The 16899-nt window shown below is 45.1% G+C and overlaps 1 protein-coding gene across 1 annotated transcript; it reads right to left on the minus strand.

Annotated features, from left to right (window-relative positions):
- Positions 1-735: 735 nt before the first annotated feature.
- Positions 736-16516, minus strand: RNF114 (ring finger protein 114). Its single transcript, XM_002912982.4, has 6 exons — positions 16342-16516; positions 12111-12261; positions 10062-10168; positions 9588-9702; positions 3843-3950; positions 736-2588 (listed from the first exon to the last, which is right to left on the minus strand). The coding sequence occupies exons 1-6, from the start codon at positions 16479-16481 to the stop codon at positions 2523-2525; spliced, it is 687 nt and encodes a 228-aa protein (XP_002913028.1). The 5' UTR covers positions 16482-16516; the 3' UTR covers positions 736-2522.
- Between the last annotated feature and the right edge of the window lie 383 nt (positions 16517-16899).

The raw sequence follows: 16899 nt of genomic DNA on the forward strand, positions 1-16899 counted from the left end.
TTAAAAATAAGTAGACATTTGAGTAGTTCATTTGCAATGATAAAAGTTATGTCCTATTTCGCCAAAAAACTTTTATAATTTCCTTATTGAAAAAATGAATGACTTCCTTATATTCAGGCATAGTGGCTATTTACTAAGCACCTTTTACGTGCCAGCACAGTGCCAGGCACACATTCATTACCTATTACCTACATCATTATAAACTGATAAGTAAAGGATTAACAAATGGTAGCTATTTAATAAATAGTAAATACCTCCTCCTTCATAAAGACCCTAGAAGCCAGAAAATTATTCCCGTTTCACTGTAGGGAAACAGGTTCAGGAAGGGAAAGTACTTGCCAAATGTCCCACAGCCAGTGGCAGAATGCAGAACTAAGGTATGCCATGACCTTGGATCCTAGTGCACGAAACCCCTTACTATGACACCTCGGGGCTGCTGCTAAGTCATCAGAATGCAGCCGAAGCCACAGGTCTAAACGAAGCCTCGCTTCAAGGAACACGGTCATTTCTCACCTCACCCGAGCTCCCAGCTGTGAGAAGGGAGGGTTGTGTTCATTTTCCAGAGAGGACAAGCTTGGGGAGGCCCAGCTGGTGAAGTGTCGGAGCTAAGATCAGAGCCAGATGGGACTCGTGACAGACGAGGACTTCCCCTTAGAGCGCCAGTCTTCTGGAGTCTCCGCAGGCCCAGACTTCAGCAAATGGTGGTTAATGAAAACAGGCATTACAGCTGCCCAATCAGATAAATTATGAAATTTATTTATATTTCACCATTTAAAAGCCAGAACATAACAAATTTCACTTTCTGGAAAGTCATCTTATTAGAAATACATGAAGTGCACTTAATACAAGGAAATCGGTTTCTTGGTACCACCAGTGAAATGGACACATTCTCATCCGTTCCCTCAAATGAAGGCTTTGTCAAATTTCCCTCCAAACTTAGACCTCTCAATTCAGGGAGGTCAGAGTGAACTTTTTCCAGAAATAACAGTGAAGACATAGACCTTAACATATGGGCCCTCCCAAGCAACATCACATTAGAAAAAATTATTTTGCCCCCAAAGGGCTCTGTCTTTGTTGGTTACTAGACATCAGAAGCCCCTACCTGCAGAGGGAGAGGCCCACAAAAGCAGTACACACAGGCCCAAAGCATGCTGTCACTTGCAACCTCAGCCACTAACCAGATAAACTTTCCATGCTCAGTGTAGAGAGGTCTGACACGGAAAAGGGAACCTAAAGCCACATGCCTTTTGGTCAATCAGAGGTTCTGCTCCTACAGATTAGACTCACAGCTCTTAGCCTTGTATTTATTAATACTCGTGAAACATGGTGAACTTCAAGTTTCTTGAGCTGTTAACAAAGCAAGCTTCCAGTAGACAGTTTCCATCAACAAGTGCTCACAGGAGACATGTTTGCCTTCTGAACAGTGTGTCTTATCACACAGAGACAGCAGGCTATGACACTAGACTTCCTATAACCTCTGCTTTAGAAGGCAGGTTTCACACGCTGATTTACACGAGGAAACCAGTTTCGTAAGGAAACCATTTGTGATAGAAAAGCAACACTCAGTTTAATCTAAGTTACCAAATAAAAGATAAAATAACTATAGTATCCACTGGAGCCCCTAAACCTCTTCCTTCTTACTCATTTGAGGACTCCTTCTCGTGCTTTAAGGACAAGAATGTAAGCAGGCTCCCAAACAGAGAGGTAAACAGGACTGTCATTTGAAAATACAACATTAATTTGAAAATCAGAACCAAAAACCTATGGCCCTCACACTGCTCTTAGCTGACCCTCCTCCCCACTTATGGATAAATGGAGTTTAACTTTCCTAACCTAGAAACACTTACTCTCACTAAAAATATATGGTTACACCTTATCCTAAAAAGGCACCATGCAGGCATTGAAGACTGAACCAGTTAATTCTAAGGGTGTGCAGGAGTGGTAGGAAAACATCACTAATCAAAACTTCCAGCATCAGATCATGCTAAACCCAGACAGGCCTTTTGACATGTTTCCCAGGAGGTAAACTCCAGCTTCTGGCAGCTGCTGCTGAGGACCAACGAACAGGAAGGTGCTCCTGCAGCGATCGGATACGCTCCTGCCAGAGCACATACCCCTCAGGGACAAGGACAGGAGATGCTGGTCTCATTTGTGCTATTCATGACCCAGAAAAGGTCCTGGCTGGCTCAGAGGACCTGAGAGATGAACACTAGAGGGGAGGAACAAGTGTGAAACAAGGAGAGGTGGAGAAGCAGGGTTCTCCTCCAGAAGAGGAAGCAGAAGCTCCAGGAAGTGGCTGAGGAGCAATCAGAGACCAGAAATGTGACAGAATGAACAAAAGGAAAGACCCCAAAGGAAAGGACGGCTCTGACGTGGAAACCTCTTTCCCTGTCAGAAGTGACCCTATCCTAACACCACAGCTCACTTCCAGGTCTGTTGTACATTTAAAGTGTATAAGTCACATGTTTCACGCCTAACACACAATGGAAGCTCTGGAACAGGAGATGGACAGCAGAGACTGCTCACTGATCGATGATGGAGCGCTGCAACACCTGATTCATCATGTCCTCTTCATCAACATCGTAATCCTACGGGCGAAACACAGACACTCGGCCTCAGCACCAGTTACAGCCGCAAAGACTCACGTTCAGTAGGAGAAGCGGGACAGCCTGGGGATGATGGGCTCTGGAGGCGACTGCCCCAGGACCGATCCCGGCTCCAGGGTGCGATGCCAGCCACCTAACCAGGGGCAAACTGCTTGATCTCTCTGTACCTCTGCCGCCTCATCCTGACAATGAAAATACCGACGGCTCCCTCAGACAGGGCTACGAGGACCAGAGGGCACCTGCGTGGGGTGGGGCACACACCAAGTGCTCAAACGGGAGTACACGCCAGTCAGACTTGCCCTTTTAATTCAATAAGGCCAAATTATTTACCTGGGTAGAACTTGGGAATCTTATTCCTCCTCACAGCACTAACGAAAAGGACAGTTATTTTGAAGCCTGAACCTCAGACACTCTCTTAGACTGAGAATAAATATTCTTATGACAACTTGGGAAAGAATCATGCTTTCCTTCTCAGGTCCTGAAACACAGACGTTAAGACTGAATACTACCCTAAAATCCTCACGACACAGATCTATAAACAAATGGTTTACTTCGAGCAGTTGGCCAAATTTATCTATTACTATTGTGCCAAAACAATACTGGGTCCCTTCGAAACCGCTCAGCTCTAGGGAAAGGACACAAACCGGATGAACACCTCTGGCGAGTGGACATGTTTTGTTTGACCTGAAGTGCTTTAAGAAATATGTGATACTTCTATGACATTCTGCCTTTCCAGCTTCTTGGGGTTGGGGTAGGTGGAGAGATGGGCAGTATTATCCCTGGATCTCCATACGATAACCATCGGTCGGAGCTGATGGCAGCATAACACGGGTTGGATACCGTCCAGCTTGCAAATCCTCATGAGGACCACTGCCATTACGTGCCTGGTCCCCATGAGAATCTGAGCTTTGGGATCCTAAGCCAGGTTCTAGAACAGGTAAAATCTACACATACCAAAAAAAGTGGGAAAAACTTTTGGGAAAAAAACCCAGGGAGCAAGCTTTCACTATGTTTCACTGCAGATGACTGGTCAGTTCACCTTCTTAAATACCACCCAGCAAAGGCTCTGGCCACTCACCAGGTTCATGTGTATGGACCACACAGCCGCTGTTCCAGGGAGCCCATCACATCAGTGACAAAACTCAACAATGGGACCCACAGTTCACTAGGTAAGAGAAGGGAGATCCTTGTGCTGTTCCCCCGGGGGAAGGATCAGGGCCCGGGCTCCAGACTCACCACGAAAGTGTCATAAGAAAACTGGTGCCGGCGCTGGATGTGCTCTATGAAGTTGGCGCTGCGGTAGTTGGGGTCTCCCCAGGGCATTGAGGCACATATCGGGCAAACCTTTCAACAAAGAAGCACAGTCTTAGGCACCTGACATTTGAGCTGACATTAGTCCTCTGTGGCCTGTATCTGGCCTTTCTTCCAGGGTAGTTTTCCTGACACACCGGTTTAGGGCCTGGCCACTCCTTCAACATGCACATTTGTATCCCAGAAAACACTGTCAGCCTCCTCCTCAGGTCAAATGACAGGTGAGAGCGCATAAAGGCTTCCACCGTAATACCACCCTTTTCTGACCTCCTACTGTGACCAGGATGTGTGTCAGCCCAGTAGGGGCCTAGACTCTGGCCGTCTAACCCAGCACACAAAATGATCCAAAAGCACAAAGAAAACCAAGGAAATGACAGATGAACCATATCCCGAGAAGTAAAACACAGCCGTCTGTGCTATTTTTACAAAGTCAATGCCGCTCAGATGAGAGGGCTGCGGCTGAAAAGCCCTCATGTAAGAAGCTGATTTGGGCTTTGAAGCCTGGGAGGTATCTGAAGGACAAAGAGAACATGAAAGGGTGCTCCAGAAGACAGGCATAGAGGAGAGGCCAGGGGGCGGCAGTATTGGCCAACAGCCAAGCGATCAGTCCGGCTAGAATGGAAAATTCAGAGAGGAGATGGGCTTGGGGGAGAAGCAGGCCGAAGTGGTCGGCTTGGAAATGGAACCCCCCCATTTACAGGGAAGATAGGGTGACAAAGGGGGTTGGCAAGAGATCAGTCTGAAATGGTGAACGACTCCTTGGTGGAAGGAGCTGGGCTGGCAGCTATAGCTGTGGGGCTGGAACATGGGTCAGGTTCAGAGACTGAAGAGGTGACGGCTTCCAACGGGAAGGGCTGAAACATTACAGTTAAGGAGTCTGTAGATGGAGAAGGGACAGAACAGAGGGCCAACAGCTGAATGAAGAGACGCTTCAACAGAGACAAAACTACCAGAGGGATCTGAGGAAGCCAAAAGAGGGGAAAAAAGAGAAAATAAGGTTGCTGTACCAGAAACCACAGCACTCTAGCACTATCAAAATTACGAATGCACTTAACCTTTAACCAAATTAACCCAGGTCTAAGACTGTATTTTAGATTAGAAACATAAATAAACACAGGCAAAGATGTGTTAAAAATCTATGGCTGCCTTTTAAAACTTAGCATGCAACATAATTTCCAACCTACAGAAAAGCAGGTAATACTTTGATGACCCATCCCTTATCCCCAACACCCAGATTTTCGTCTGGCATAGTTATTTTGGCAAAAAATGAGGCATTTTAAAGTAAGACACAGTATCTCACTGTTTCAGTACAGTCCTCATAATAGGTACTTCCCTTCACATATCCAATACTACTATCCCACCTATCAATCAACAATAATTCTTTAGTAGCATTTAATATCCAGTCCTTACTCTAATTTCCTGATAGTCTGAGACCGACCTTGATGTTAATCAATAAGGGACCAATTCAACTGTGGCACAGACAAGTAATGGGAAACTGTGAAGCTCATTAAAAAAAGCAGATATACATGTTGGATGTGGGGCAGATGCCAAGAACACGGATTTGGTGTGTAGAATGTGCTGTCATTTGCATAAAAAGGGGGACATACAAGAATCTCCTAAGGACATCTGAAAACTACAGACGTCTTTGGATTACATGATTTTGCATTTTTCCACACACAGCTGAGCACTACTGACATGCCAATGAGCACAACAGAGAACCGTTTCTGATGTTCTGATGCGAAAACTGGTTTAGGAGCCAGGACACCAGGTTCCAGTACTGTCTCTGCCGCTAACTAGCTCTACAATGTAGTCAATCCGCTTAACTTGGATGGCACACAAATTTCTTCATTTATTCCCTTCTAAAAACTGCAGGGCAGGATGGTGGTAGGAAATGAATTCCAGTCTCTACATTTTACTTAACATCCATTATCATTCTCATAATTACCAAAAGAGTTAAGCTTATCTGGCAAACTTTTTTTTTTTTTGGTTAAGATTTATTTATTTGACTGAGAGAGAGCCAGCCAGCAAGAGCGGGAACACAAGCAGGGGGAGTGGGAGAGGAAGAAGCAGGCTCCCAGTGGAGAAGCCTGATGTGGGGCTCGATCCCAGAACGCTGGGTCCACATCCTGAGCCAAAGGCAGATGCCCAACGACTGAGCCACCCAGGCGCCCCTGTCTGGCAAACTTTAAAACAGAAAATGTGTAGTGGGGGCAGGTGGATGGTGTGTGTGTGTCTCTGCACACCTGCTCTTTCAATGAGTGATCAGTTATTAAGAATCACAACTAAAACATCTTGAAGAAAGAGCTGAAACCTTGGGTTTGGGTGTTTTTTTGCAGAACTAACTCTCATCTTGCCTACTGTAGCCCAAGAATGCATACTGGGAAGCTACTCCGGAATCACAGAAAAACAGCAGCTTCAATGCGCATTTCAGGTTGCCATCTGCCTATAGAAATTTCAACAGTCATCTGTGTAATAAAAATAAAATGTCAGAAAGACAAATATTAATATCAAATGGTGAGGCTGTTTATTTTTGAGAATAATCCATTTCTGTGAGTGATCTCGTGAAAGGCGGGCAGGCCACCATGCTGTGGTGTTTTTAGATTGGGTTTACTTCTATTAAACAAAAATGGCAAATGATAACATAATGCATTTATCATATCCCAGAAATAGAATAAAATGCAAGAATATAAAGAAATACTGGGAACTAATGGTATGGAAGGGAGCCGGAAAACTAGGGGGAGGGGCCAAAGAGACACTTTTTACACCATAAACTGACTACATACAAAGAAAACCATTTAAAAAAATGCAAAGACAGGGCGCCTCAGTGGCTCAGGCAGTTAAGCATCTGCCTTTGGATCAGGTCACGATCCCAGGGTCCTGGGATCGAGCCCCGCATCAGGGTCCCTGCTCAGCAGAGAACCTGCTTCTCCTTCTCCCTTTGCTGCTTCCCCTGCTTGTGCGTGCACTCTGTCAAATAAATAAAATCTTTTTTTAAAAAATTACGAAGAGGTGGCAGAAAGCAAGGACTCAAGAAGTCAGCTGGGACCATGGAGAACATGACGTCAGCTGGAGTGGAAGCTGAATCTGGAGGGGATAAAGAAAAGGGTTCGAAGACACAGCAACACCTGGAAAACGACAAGCTTGAGGGAAAAGATCAACTGAACACTATCTAGAGAGAGCACAGATCGAACATTCCTCCCACCAATGAGCCAGGAAGATGGGCATATCTGAAGGAAAACAAGAGTGAGGCGTGGGTAGACAGCAAAGCTAAGAGAAGAAAAGACAAGACATGGGATCGGGTAAGCCACAGGAGCAGATAAGTCTTACTTTGAGCTGGGCCCTATGCTCAGTCCTCTGCATGGGTCTGAGGACACAAGCAGAGTCAGACTTGGAAAGGAGCCTTTTCCTCAACACAAAATGGAATGATAAGGACAAGGAACAAGGGCTGCAAATTCAAGTGCTCACAGAGACCAGATGAGTAAGGCACATGAGCAAAGGAGGACAGGGGTAAGCCCATCCCATCTACTCTAGGCCAGTTGGCTCTGAACTTCCAGATTCTCAAACGTAAAGTAGCAAGACTGAGAAATCTTCTGGTTTTTAAAGGTTAAAAGGGAAGTTAAAATGTGTGTAGGCCAGACGTACCCCACAGACTGCCAGTCTGTGACCTCAGAGGTAGATCAGAGAGCTCCTGAGACAGAAGGAGGGAGAGAGAAGAAAAAATTCACACCTGATACTCTGAACTCAGTTAAAAGCAGGATTTAGTGTTACCTGGAAAGAACGAGGACGGTTCGTGCCAGGAACTTAATGCAAAGAGAGTACCCAGAACAGCCACCAGAGACTGCACATGCCTAGCAGCAACAGGGCCTGGCTGAAAATGACTTACAGTGAGCCAAGCTGGCCAAGTTCCCTAGTGAAGGGAGTTTGGAAGAGCAGACACTAGGGAATTTATCTGTCAAATCTGTCACAGCACAATGGTAGGAGCTCAGGGAGCCCAGTGTAAAAAGTGGCTGTATTGACCAGAATGTGGACTTGGTAAGGAGTTCAATAAAGTCAAGAGAAGATCTAAGGTATTCTCAAACAGGCCAGCGCTATCTTGAAATTTGCAAAAAAAATAAAATAAAGAATGCCATAAGGCCTAACCCTATTCACAAAAGCTTATGCAAATACTAACGTCCATGCACCACCTTTTAAGGCAAGGGAGCTGAAGTGTGCCCATAAAACTAGGTTAGGTATACAGCTCAAGAGGGCAGTCTGAGATAAATGGGAAAACTGAAACAAAACTACGGAGGAGGTTGTATCAAGACCGACCCTGTAAATGACATTAAGAGGGAAGAGGGTACCTGGCTAGCTCAGTCAGTGGACTGTGTGATTTTTGATCTCAGGGTTTTGAGTTCAAGCGCCACGTTGGGCATAGAGCTACTTGGGGGATAATTAAAAAAAAAAAAAAAAAAAAAAAAGAAAGAGGAAAGGGTGATACTGCTGACATGGGCCATATCCAAACATTAAAACAAAACTATATGCCAGTCTGTGATACTTAAATGTCAAAAGACTGGTAAGTACTTTCCTAATAATTTCATGCACATTCTCTTTCCCCATAGCTACAAACTACTCTAAAAAGGAAAACAGTAGCTTTACAGAGGACAAACCTCATGGACAACAAGGGATCCAACTTAACAGTACCAACAACGGGGGCCAACAGACATCACGTGACCCCTGCGATGGCACCCGGAGGACACACTGCTACGAAATGATGAAGAATCAAACAAACACAAATTGAAGGACATCTTACAAAACAATTGGCCTGTCCTCTTTAAAAATGTCAAGGTAATTAAAGGCAAAGAAAAGCTGAGCACTAGAGACCTGACAACTGCATGTAACACAAAGATCCAGGATTTGGGGGCAGAAAGATATTGCTGTGAAGGATATTACAATTTACTAAAATTTCAAGGGGGTGCCTGGGTGGCTCAGTCATTAAGTGTCGGCCTTCGGCTCAGGGTGTGATCCCAGGGTTCTGGGATCGAGCCCTGCATCGGGCACCCTGCTCCACTGGGAGCCTGCTTCTTCCTCTCCCACTCCCCCTGCTTGGGTTCCCTCTCTCGCTGGCTGTCTCTCTCTCTGTTAAATCAATAAATAAAATATTTTAAAAATAAAATTAAATAAAATAAATAAAATAAAGTAAAATAAGATAAAATTTCAGGGTATTCCACTTTTTTTTTAAAAATAATCTCTATGGCCAACGTGGGGCTCAAACTCACAACCCTGAGAATAGGAGTCACATGCTCTACGGACGGAGCCAGCCAGGAACCCCTACAATTGTTAAAATTTAAACATGAATTCTCTGTTAGATATTAAATTGTGTCAATGTTACATTTCCTGAGCGTGACAAACACAAAAATTTGATTTTGTAAGAAAATGTTCTTGTTCTTAGGAGATACACGCTGAAGTGGGTAGGAGCAAAAAGCCATGCTATCTGTAACTTATCACTGAATGGTTAGCAAAAACTATGTACAGATAGAGTATCGTTAAGCAAATATGGTAAATGTCATTAATCTATGAATCTAGGCAAAGGGTACACAGGAGTTCACTGTATGAATCTGAATCCGGTTAATTCTTCTGTAAGTTTGACTTTTTTTCGTAAAAAGGAAAACAACAAAACCCCGTTCCTCTTACCACAGATTTGGTATCCGTGCTATGGGATAACTTGCAGTGTTCCACTAGCCCTTCTTGATCAAAGTTCTTCTCGGGACAGTAAGGGCAAGGAAAGGTGTAACGGTTTGGGACACTCCTGGAAGATGAACGGCAGGAAAAAAAGAAGAAACCTCTGAGTACTTTTCCACACTTCAACCATTGTACCCTCCAAAAAAGAAGCAAAGTTCAATGTGTTATGACAGGGACTGTGACAATCACTTCAGAATCAGGTCAAGTGTGGAAAATAACGTTAACAGTAGAGCCAGTACTCGAAGTGAGCATCAGAGTCCTCCACACCCCACCCCAAAACAAGAACAGACATCAGGTGTAGCCAGATTAACAATTATACCTCCACTTTCCCAAACTCCTACAACTAAATCCTTGAACATGCGAAGTGTCCACTGTCTTCATAGCAAAAGCTGACCTCTGCCTAAGGGAGTATTTTGAGTCATTTACCTTGGCTGAAGGGAGGCATCCTTGGTGGTGGCCTTCACACCTTCCATGATGTAATTCTGGTATTTGGAACAGGTAGCCACATGAGCCCGGATCTTGGATAGGAAAAACTTGGACAGGAAGAATCAGAGCCCACAAGTTAGTCAGGGCCAACATAGTCCCAAAGAAAGGTCAAGATGAAAACCAGACCTGTACCAACCTGGCAAACAATCTCACCAGACTCCTAGCTATGCTGACGGGGACTGAAAGCACGTTTGTTGCAGGGTTTTTGTTAATACCAAGGCTGATTTCTGACCTGACCAACCCAGGATGTCTGCTTCCACTCAAAGTAACTCTTCTAGAGGTTTGCTTTTATTCAAGGTATGCTCTCTGCTCACATACTCCAAAACCAGGGAAGGTTTAAAAATTTTCCACATAGCATTTAAACTAGTCTCCTCACAGCAAGCCAAGAACCACATTTCATTATGCACAGCAGTAAGAAGTAATCATTTGAGTAAAAGAGATAAAGACCAGCAATTCTAGTTAAAGTACAGAATGCCAGACTGTGATAAATGCCAGATTGTGATAAATGTGATAAACTCAGAAATCTGAGTTCTATTTCTCCTATAAAATCTAGTCTTTGCAAGATGGAAAGAGAAAGAAAACCTAGAGGATAGTGCTTCATCGCAGGTGTTCTAAAAGGAAAGAAAAAATATAAGGAATGAAGAGGAGAGGTAAAGGGAAGAAAACATTTTTGGAGGTATAGTACACGTGGAAATACAATACAATCACTAATCTTTAAAAATGGAGAAAAATCAAAAGTATAAGGAAAAAAACCAAAAAACCCATCATGCATGCATAAAGATAAAGTAACGGGTAATTTCGCTTCAATATTCTGAGTTTCGAAATTAAAGGAAACCACAAGAAAAAAAAAAGCTTCGTTATTTGAGCTCCAGCTTACCATAATGCTCCTTTCTGTCTTACCTCCAGCTAAAGAACTTGACTTCAAGGCACCAACCAAAGAGCTCCCCATTAAAAGGGAGAGGAAATAGCCTATTCAGAATGATAACTACTTTGTACCCCTAGTGCTAAATCATTCTGAAAGGAAAGAGATAAGGTATATCCATTCTATGGCCATCCATACTAATGTGTTAAAGTAATGAAACTGACATGCCTAGTAAGTCATTAAGTGAAAATTTTTTTTCAAAAGTGAGAAAAAGCTCTAGAATTATAATATGCTCCTATTTTGTGAAATTCCTACGTCTGTGTTTGCAAAAACCTTACATTTGTGTTTGTCAAAGGGCAGAAAATGTTTTGCCCTTCTAAATTAAATCACTTTTAAAGAGGTAATCTCTGGAGTGGGGAACAAGCCTACATTATTTTGTAATGTTTGTACAGTCCAAAATTAACAAAATCATGATTTCAAAACCTATAAGGCTGCGTGTGTATCTCTTGGAAAATAAGACAATGATATTTCTCCTTTGTAATTATAACAGATGGCAAAATAAATACACTTGATTCTAACATAAGTAGGCAAAAGAGCATGGTGCATTTCAAATATTAAGTATTGCTCTTATAATCACATAACTTCAAAATGACCTTTATGTCATGATTCCTATCAAGTAGTAAAAAGTTCAAATATTTTTTATATCCATAACGATATAGATTGTAACATTTCCCCCCAAACTCACAGCAGCAGGTACTTTTTTGAGATGATCTTATTTCATATTTAAAAAATTAAGAAATAGCATCCTATCATTATCTTCTAATGGAAATTATCCATAATGCTTTGGAAAAGTGGCTCTTTCATAGGGAAAAACTGGGATAACTGACTTCTAAGGTCTTCAAAGCTACAATACATAATACACTAAACCAACTCTTAAAAAAACAAAGCAAAACCAATACGGTCACTAAAATGAAACGGCACAGCCATTGCCACAGATAACTAGCATGCACACGTGCTGTTAGTCACCTAGTCATGCTCTAACGTCGGAAACAACGTGGCAACAGCTCTGCGTTTTACCCCCTCTCATCACAGAAAGACACTGACTCTTCCATTTTACTTCCACATACATTTTTACGGCAGCCATGGCAAGAAGTCTCTGTGCTCTCAATCTGCCGCTCGAGCTCCGCGGCTCGGACGCCAGGTGCCAGAGCGCTGCGACACACCCCACAGACAGGCTTCTTCGGCTTCAGACATTCCTGCAGGCATGCAGAGCAAAAGCTAGAACAAGACATACAGAGAACCTGCGTCATGCATCGTGGAGACAAGACAACAAAAATGGATAAACTTTTAAAAAGACATCAATGAGTAATGGATTATAAACATATTGCTCCCTATCAGTGATTGAAATACTGAGTCCTCCCAGGCCAGAAAGGGAGTGAGGGGAGTGTCCTGCCAAGAACACACAGGTCCACCAACAGAAAAAAACACAAACTGTCATGATACACGGTGAAAGGTGTTGTGGCGCAGTCTTCAAACCTTAGCACCTGCCACTGAAGGATCTTGGTGGGGTTTCCTGAGTCTCAGTTTCTCTTCTTTGAAATAGAGATGGTAGTAGCCACCTCTGGGATTGCTGGGATGGAATATGCGTAGCACACCCTCAGTACAGTGTCAAGCACCACAAACAGGAGGTGCTATCCTTAGAGGTGAATGTAAAGCTCTATGAGAAGACAAAGATAAGACCGCCTCACTGTGACCCAAGAAGGACAGGGATGGTAAGACTTCAGAGGCAGCATTCACAAAAGAGCCTTACAAGAAAGAGCTCAGCTGGTAGAGGAAGGTAAGAATATTCCAGGCACTTAGACTTAAAAATTCATGAGGCACCTAAGGCAATAAAAGTCTAACACCTTTCCTCATGAACAGCAGGAACCCAGATGTTTAAAGATATCAAATAAGGCCAAGTCTGAGTTTTAGAAAAACAGCTGAGGTTAGCATGGACAAGAGAGTTGTCCATGGTTTTCAATTTTTTTTTTAGGTGAGGAAAAGACAGGAGCCTTGAAGTAGAAACCAAACAGATGGCTAAGGCAAGGAATTCTGAGGGCCTGAGGCAACAGAGAATTAACTCAGGAAATGATTCAGAGTGGAGTCAGTAGTACTTGAGAACTTACTGAATTCGGAGAAGGAAAGTCAAAGAAGGCCAAGTTTCTATCCTGAAACCTACGTAGGGAATGCTGCTGAGATATGGTACACAGTAAGAAAGGACAATAAGACTTGAAAACAGCCTGGCTACACACCCGACCTGATAGGTTTAAGGCAAGATAACAAAACCTGCCAGGAAGAACTCAGGATGTATAATCAAAGCTAACCTGTGCATCTGACAAATTTTTACCGTCTCTAAGGATTTTCTTCCTCTGTCATAACGCTGCCACACAAAATAGACCAGGTTGGGAGAAGGTGAGAGGGCTTAATGATTCACCACTGAGAGCACAGTGGAGAAGTAAACAAAATCCCTGTCTTCTTGATGCTTATATTCCAAAGTGGAGAAAAACACAAATGTTAATTTCTGAAGGAAATAAAACAAGGCAGAGATCAGCCGAGGCGGATCATACTGAGCTTCTGTAAGGAGGTGCTGAGCTGAGACCTAAAACTATGAGGAGACAGCCACACAAACCTCGACACAAAGAGTTCCACAAAGAAATGATATACCAAGTGCAAACAGATTTTCAAAAACCAGAAAGGGAGCCCTTTGGGACCATGACGGGTAGACACTGGGAGAGGGTAAGTGATTAGGTTGGAGAGGTAGACAGGGCCTGTGCGCATCATTTGTTGTAACTACTCTCAAAGGCAGATCACAAGCGGAACCCAAGAGAGCAGAGGGTCCCATAGAAACCAAGACCAGCTGATAGATAAAGGCAGCTTCAAGCCCACACCAGGATACAGCCCACTGACCAAACGTTCACTAGCCACTTTGTGCCCGAGTCATGCCCAACACGCAAGCCTGCTTTTAAACGGTTCCCGTATCTTGGGCTTTCTCAGTTTCCCTTTCCTATTTCACAGGCCTTGATCTAGTTCAGCTTTCTAAGTGCTCCATCCTTTCTGTTACAGTGCTATGTAAAAAGTCCCTTCACTTGGGCTCCCAGCCACCTGCCCTTCTCCAGCTGTATTCCACTAAAGTGGAGGGACACAGTCATTCAGGGCTTAAAACAAAGTTTTATAAAAACTCCATGCCCTAGCCAGCCAAGGCTACAATGATGCTGGGTTCTAAGCATAAAAGTTAGCAAAAATCTACCACTAACCAGGCTAGGCAAAAAAGCACTTGGCTGGAAGCAAGGCGGGACTTGTGCTGCCCTCACAGAGGTGCATCCATCTGTCTTCAAACAGCACTGAACTGATGAACGCGCGTGGAACTAGTATGGTGAGTATGGAAAAGAGGTTTGAAACCCAGTACTGCCCCTTGACCTCTGACCTAGGAAAGGTTCACCCGGCTCAAGGAAACCACAACTTTTGTTGCTCTTCTGTTGGTAAATTGTGCTGGGCCAAGCCTCTTTATACGTATTAATTGTGAATGAAATCCAATGAATTAATCCAAAATCAGGTAAAAAGGAGGGCTGATCCAAAAGGGAAAAGACTCAATGAGAACACTATCTAGCCTCCACCACAAATTTCTACCTGATCGCTCCCAAACACACCAGTTTGATCCCTATAATACCCTCCCACTGCACGCTGAATTTTCTTTCACAACAGTTTGACCACTTGTTAGCCTGACTGACTGATCATCAATGCAATGGACTGTAAACTTTGAGGGCAGAATCACCTTGTTTCTTACTGTGCTCCAAGAATCTGGCACATGGTGGGCATACAAATATTTTAGTGTGTTGACTATAAGATTGGAAGATAGATGCTCAGACACTGTGCGGGGCACTGGGGATACAGAGAGGGGCAACACAGATACGGTCACTGCCCTCGTGATCCCTAAGTTTGGCTCTATGCAAGGAAGAAGGAAGCGCCAGGAGTGAAACAGGGAAGTAATTTAAGTACGGATGGTGATAAAGGCGTTTGGTTAAACTGGGATTTCAAGTCTGGAAAGGATTTGGGGTAGCTGGCAGGGGAGAGGTACATGGGGCAGGAAGAGTTCCAGGCTAACTGAACTGCAAGTGGGAACAGCCCAAAGCTAGAAAGAACTTGGAGTACTTGAAGTAAAAATCAGTCAGTGTGGCTGGGGAGCCCTTGCCAGGTGCCAAATTATTCTCTGGGGTGGCAAGGAGACACCTGCAGTTCATCTGGGAAGAGTTAGACAAAGGTGAGTCTGCCCTATGTGAGCCTCAGTCCCCTTACCTGAAAAATGGCTGTCAACCCTCTTCCCTGGCAATACTGCTGTAGGAATAAGAATACCTGAGGCCCAGCAGGTGCCTGTTGTGTCTAATCTCCAATAAAGGTGTCCTAAAACCAATGCCAAGATGATGCCCAAGTTAAGCACTGCGGAAGACCACTGAGTAAATGCCAACCCCCGTAGCAAGAAGTAGCCACATTTTCTACAGTTCTTTCAACTTAGGTGTTTGTGTGCTTAGATTTAAATCCCACCAACCTCAAGGCACCTACCCCAGCCCAAGGTCTGTACTGGTCATTTTCACACACACCTTTAGTCGTCATAACCAGTGTATTAGCAACATGCAGGCCCTGGAGGCTTAATTTCAAACAAAATGCACCAAACCTCATACACGTAGGAATGCTAACGAGCGCTATCTGCAACTCCCAACCCCTTTCACAGTTAATGGCAGACTGGTGAGCACTATTATCAACACTTCCCTTTTGTTCTTTTAGTCTAGTTCAGCGTTTTTCCAACTTCAGTGCACGTTCGAATTACTTGGTAGAGCTGGATACATGACGCCGCCGTACATACCATACTTTAGAAGCAATGCACAGACTATTCAAGGGAAACCGTGGCTGTCCAAGGGCCCACTTTATTTTTTTAAGTGAACTCTACGCCCACCGTGGGGCTCCAACTGACGACCCCAGGATCAAGAGTCACATGCTCTACCGAATGAGCCATTGAGGCGCCCCACCAAGGGCCGACCTGAGAGCCTACCAAATCCCCAGCAGGGTGTGACTCCACTATCACGGGTGAGGGGGCTGACAGGCCGCCCGGAACACAGCAGGCGCTCAACAGACGGCGCGAACCTTGGAAGTGACCAGGGCGGAGAGGAGCGCCCCGCCGACTTCCACCGGCCTTCAGGAGCCCCGGAGGGCCCGGGGAAGAGGACCCTCTAGCCCGGTCCTCGGCTTCCGCCCCAGACCCTCCCGGCCCGGGCCGCACCCCTCCCCATCAGGCTCCTCATGACCAGAACCCGGCTCGCCGCTTACACGTGACCGCAGGGCACTTGCACCGGCTTCTCGTACACCTCTAAACACACGGGACACGTGAAGCGGCCCAGCGGGTCGGCCTCCGTTGCGGGCCCAGCCAGCTGCGCACCACCCTCACGGTCCTGCCGTTGCGCCGCCATCTTGCTGCCGCGCACAGCGGCGCAACGGCGGGCGAGAAGGAGGAGCCCGGGGGGCGGGGCCTAGGTAGCGGACCAGCGCGCGCGCTCGGGGCGGGGCTTGAGGCCAGCTGGGGCGGGGCAAGGGCGGGACCCAAGGCGGTGAGGGGAGCTCGGGGCGTGGCTTGTGGAAAGGGCGCGTGGATGCGGTGAGGCTTGTGGGTGGGCCACGCCTCCTGTCCCCTCCTCTCCTTTTCCCCAACCCGCGAAGGATGGGCAGGAGGGCGACGCAGAGGGAAATCTGGAAAATGTGGAAGTCAGATCCAGACACCTGCAGAATTGGAACAGGCTTTGCGTTTCAGCCACTGTTTCCTCAATTTAAATCATTACTATTACTTAATATTTCACCCCAAATCGAGTCGCCTTTGGTTTAAACTTAGGC

This window comes from Ailuropoda melanoleuca, chromosome 13, assembly GCF_002007445.2.
Source record: "Ailuropoda melanoleuca isolate Jingjing chromosome 13, ASM200744v2, whole genome shotgun sequence".
Taxonomy (NCBI): domain Eukaryota; kingdom Metazoa; phylum Chordata; class Mammalia; order Carnivora; family Ursidae; genus Ailuropoda; species Ailuropoda melanoleuca.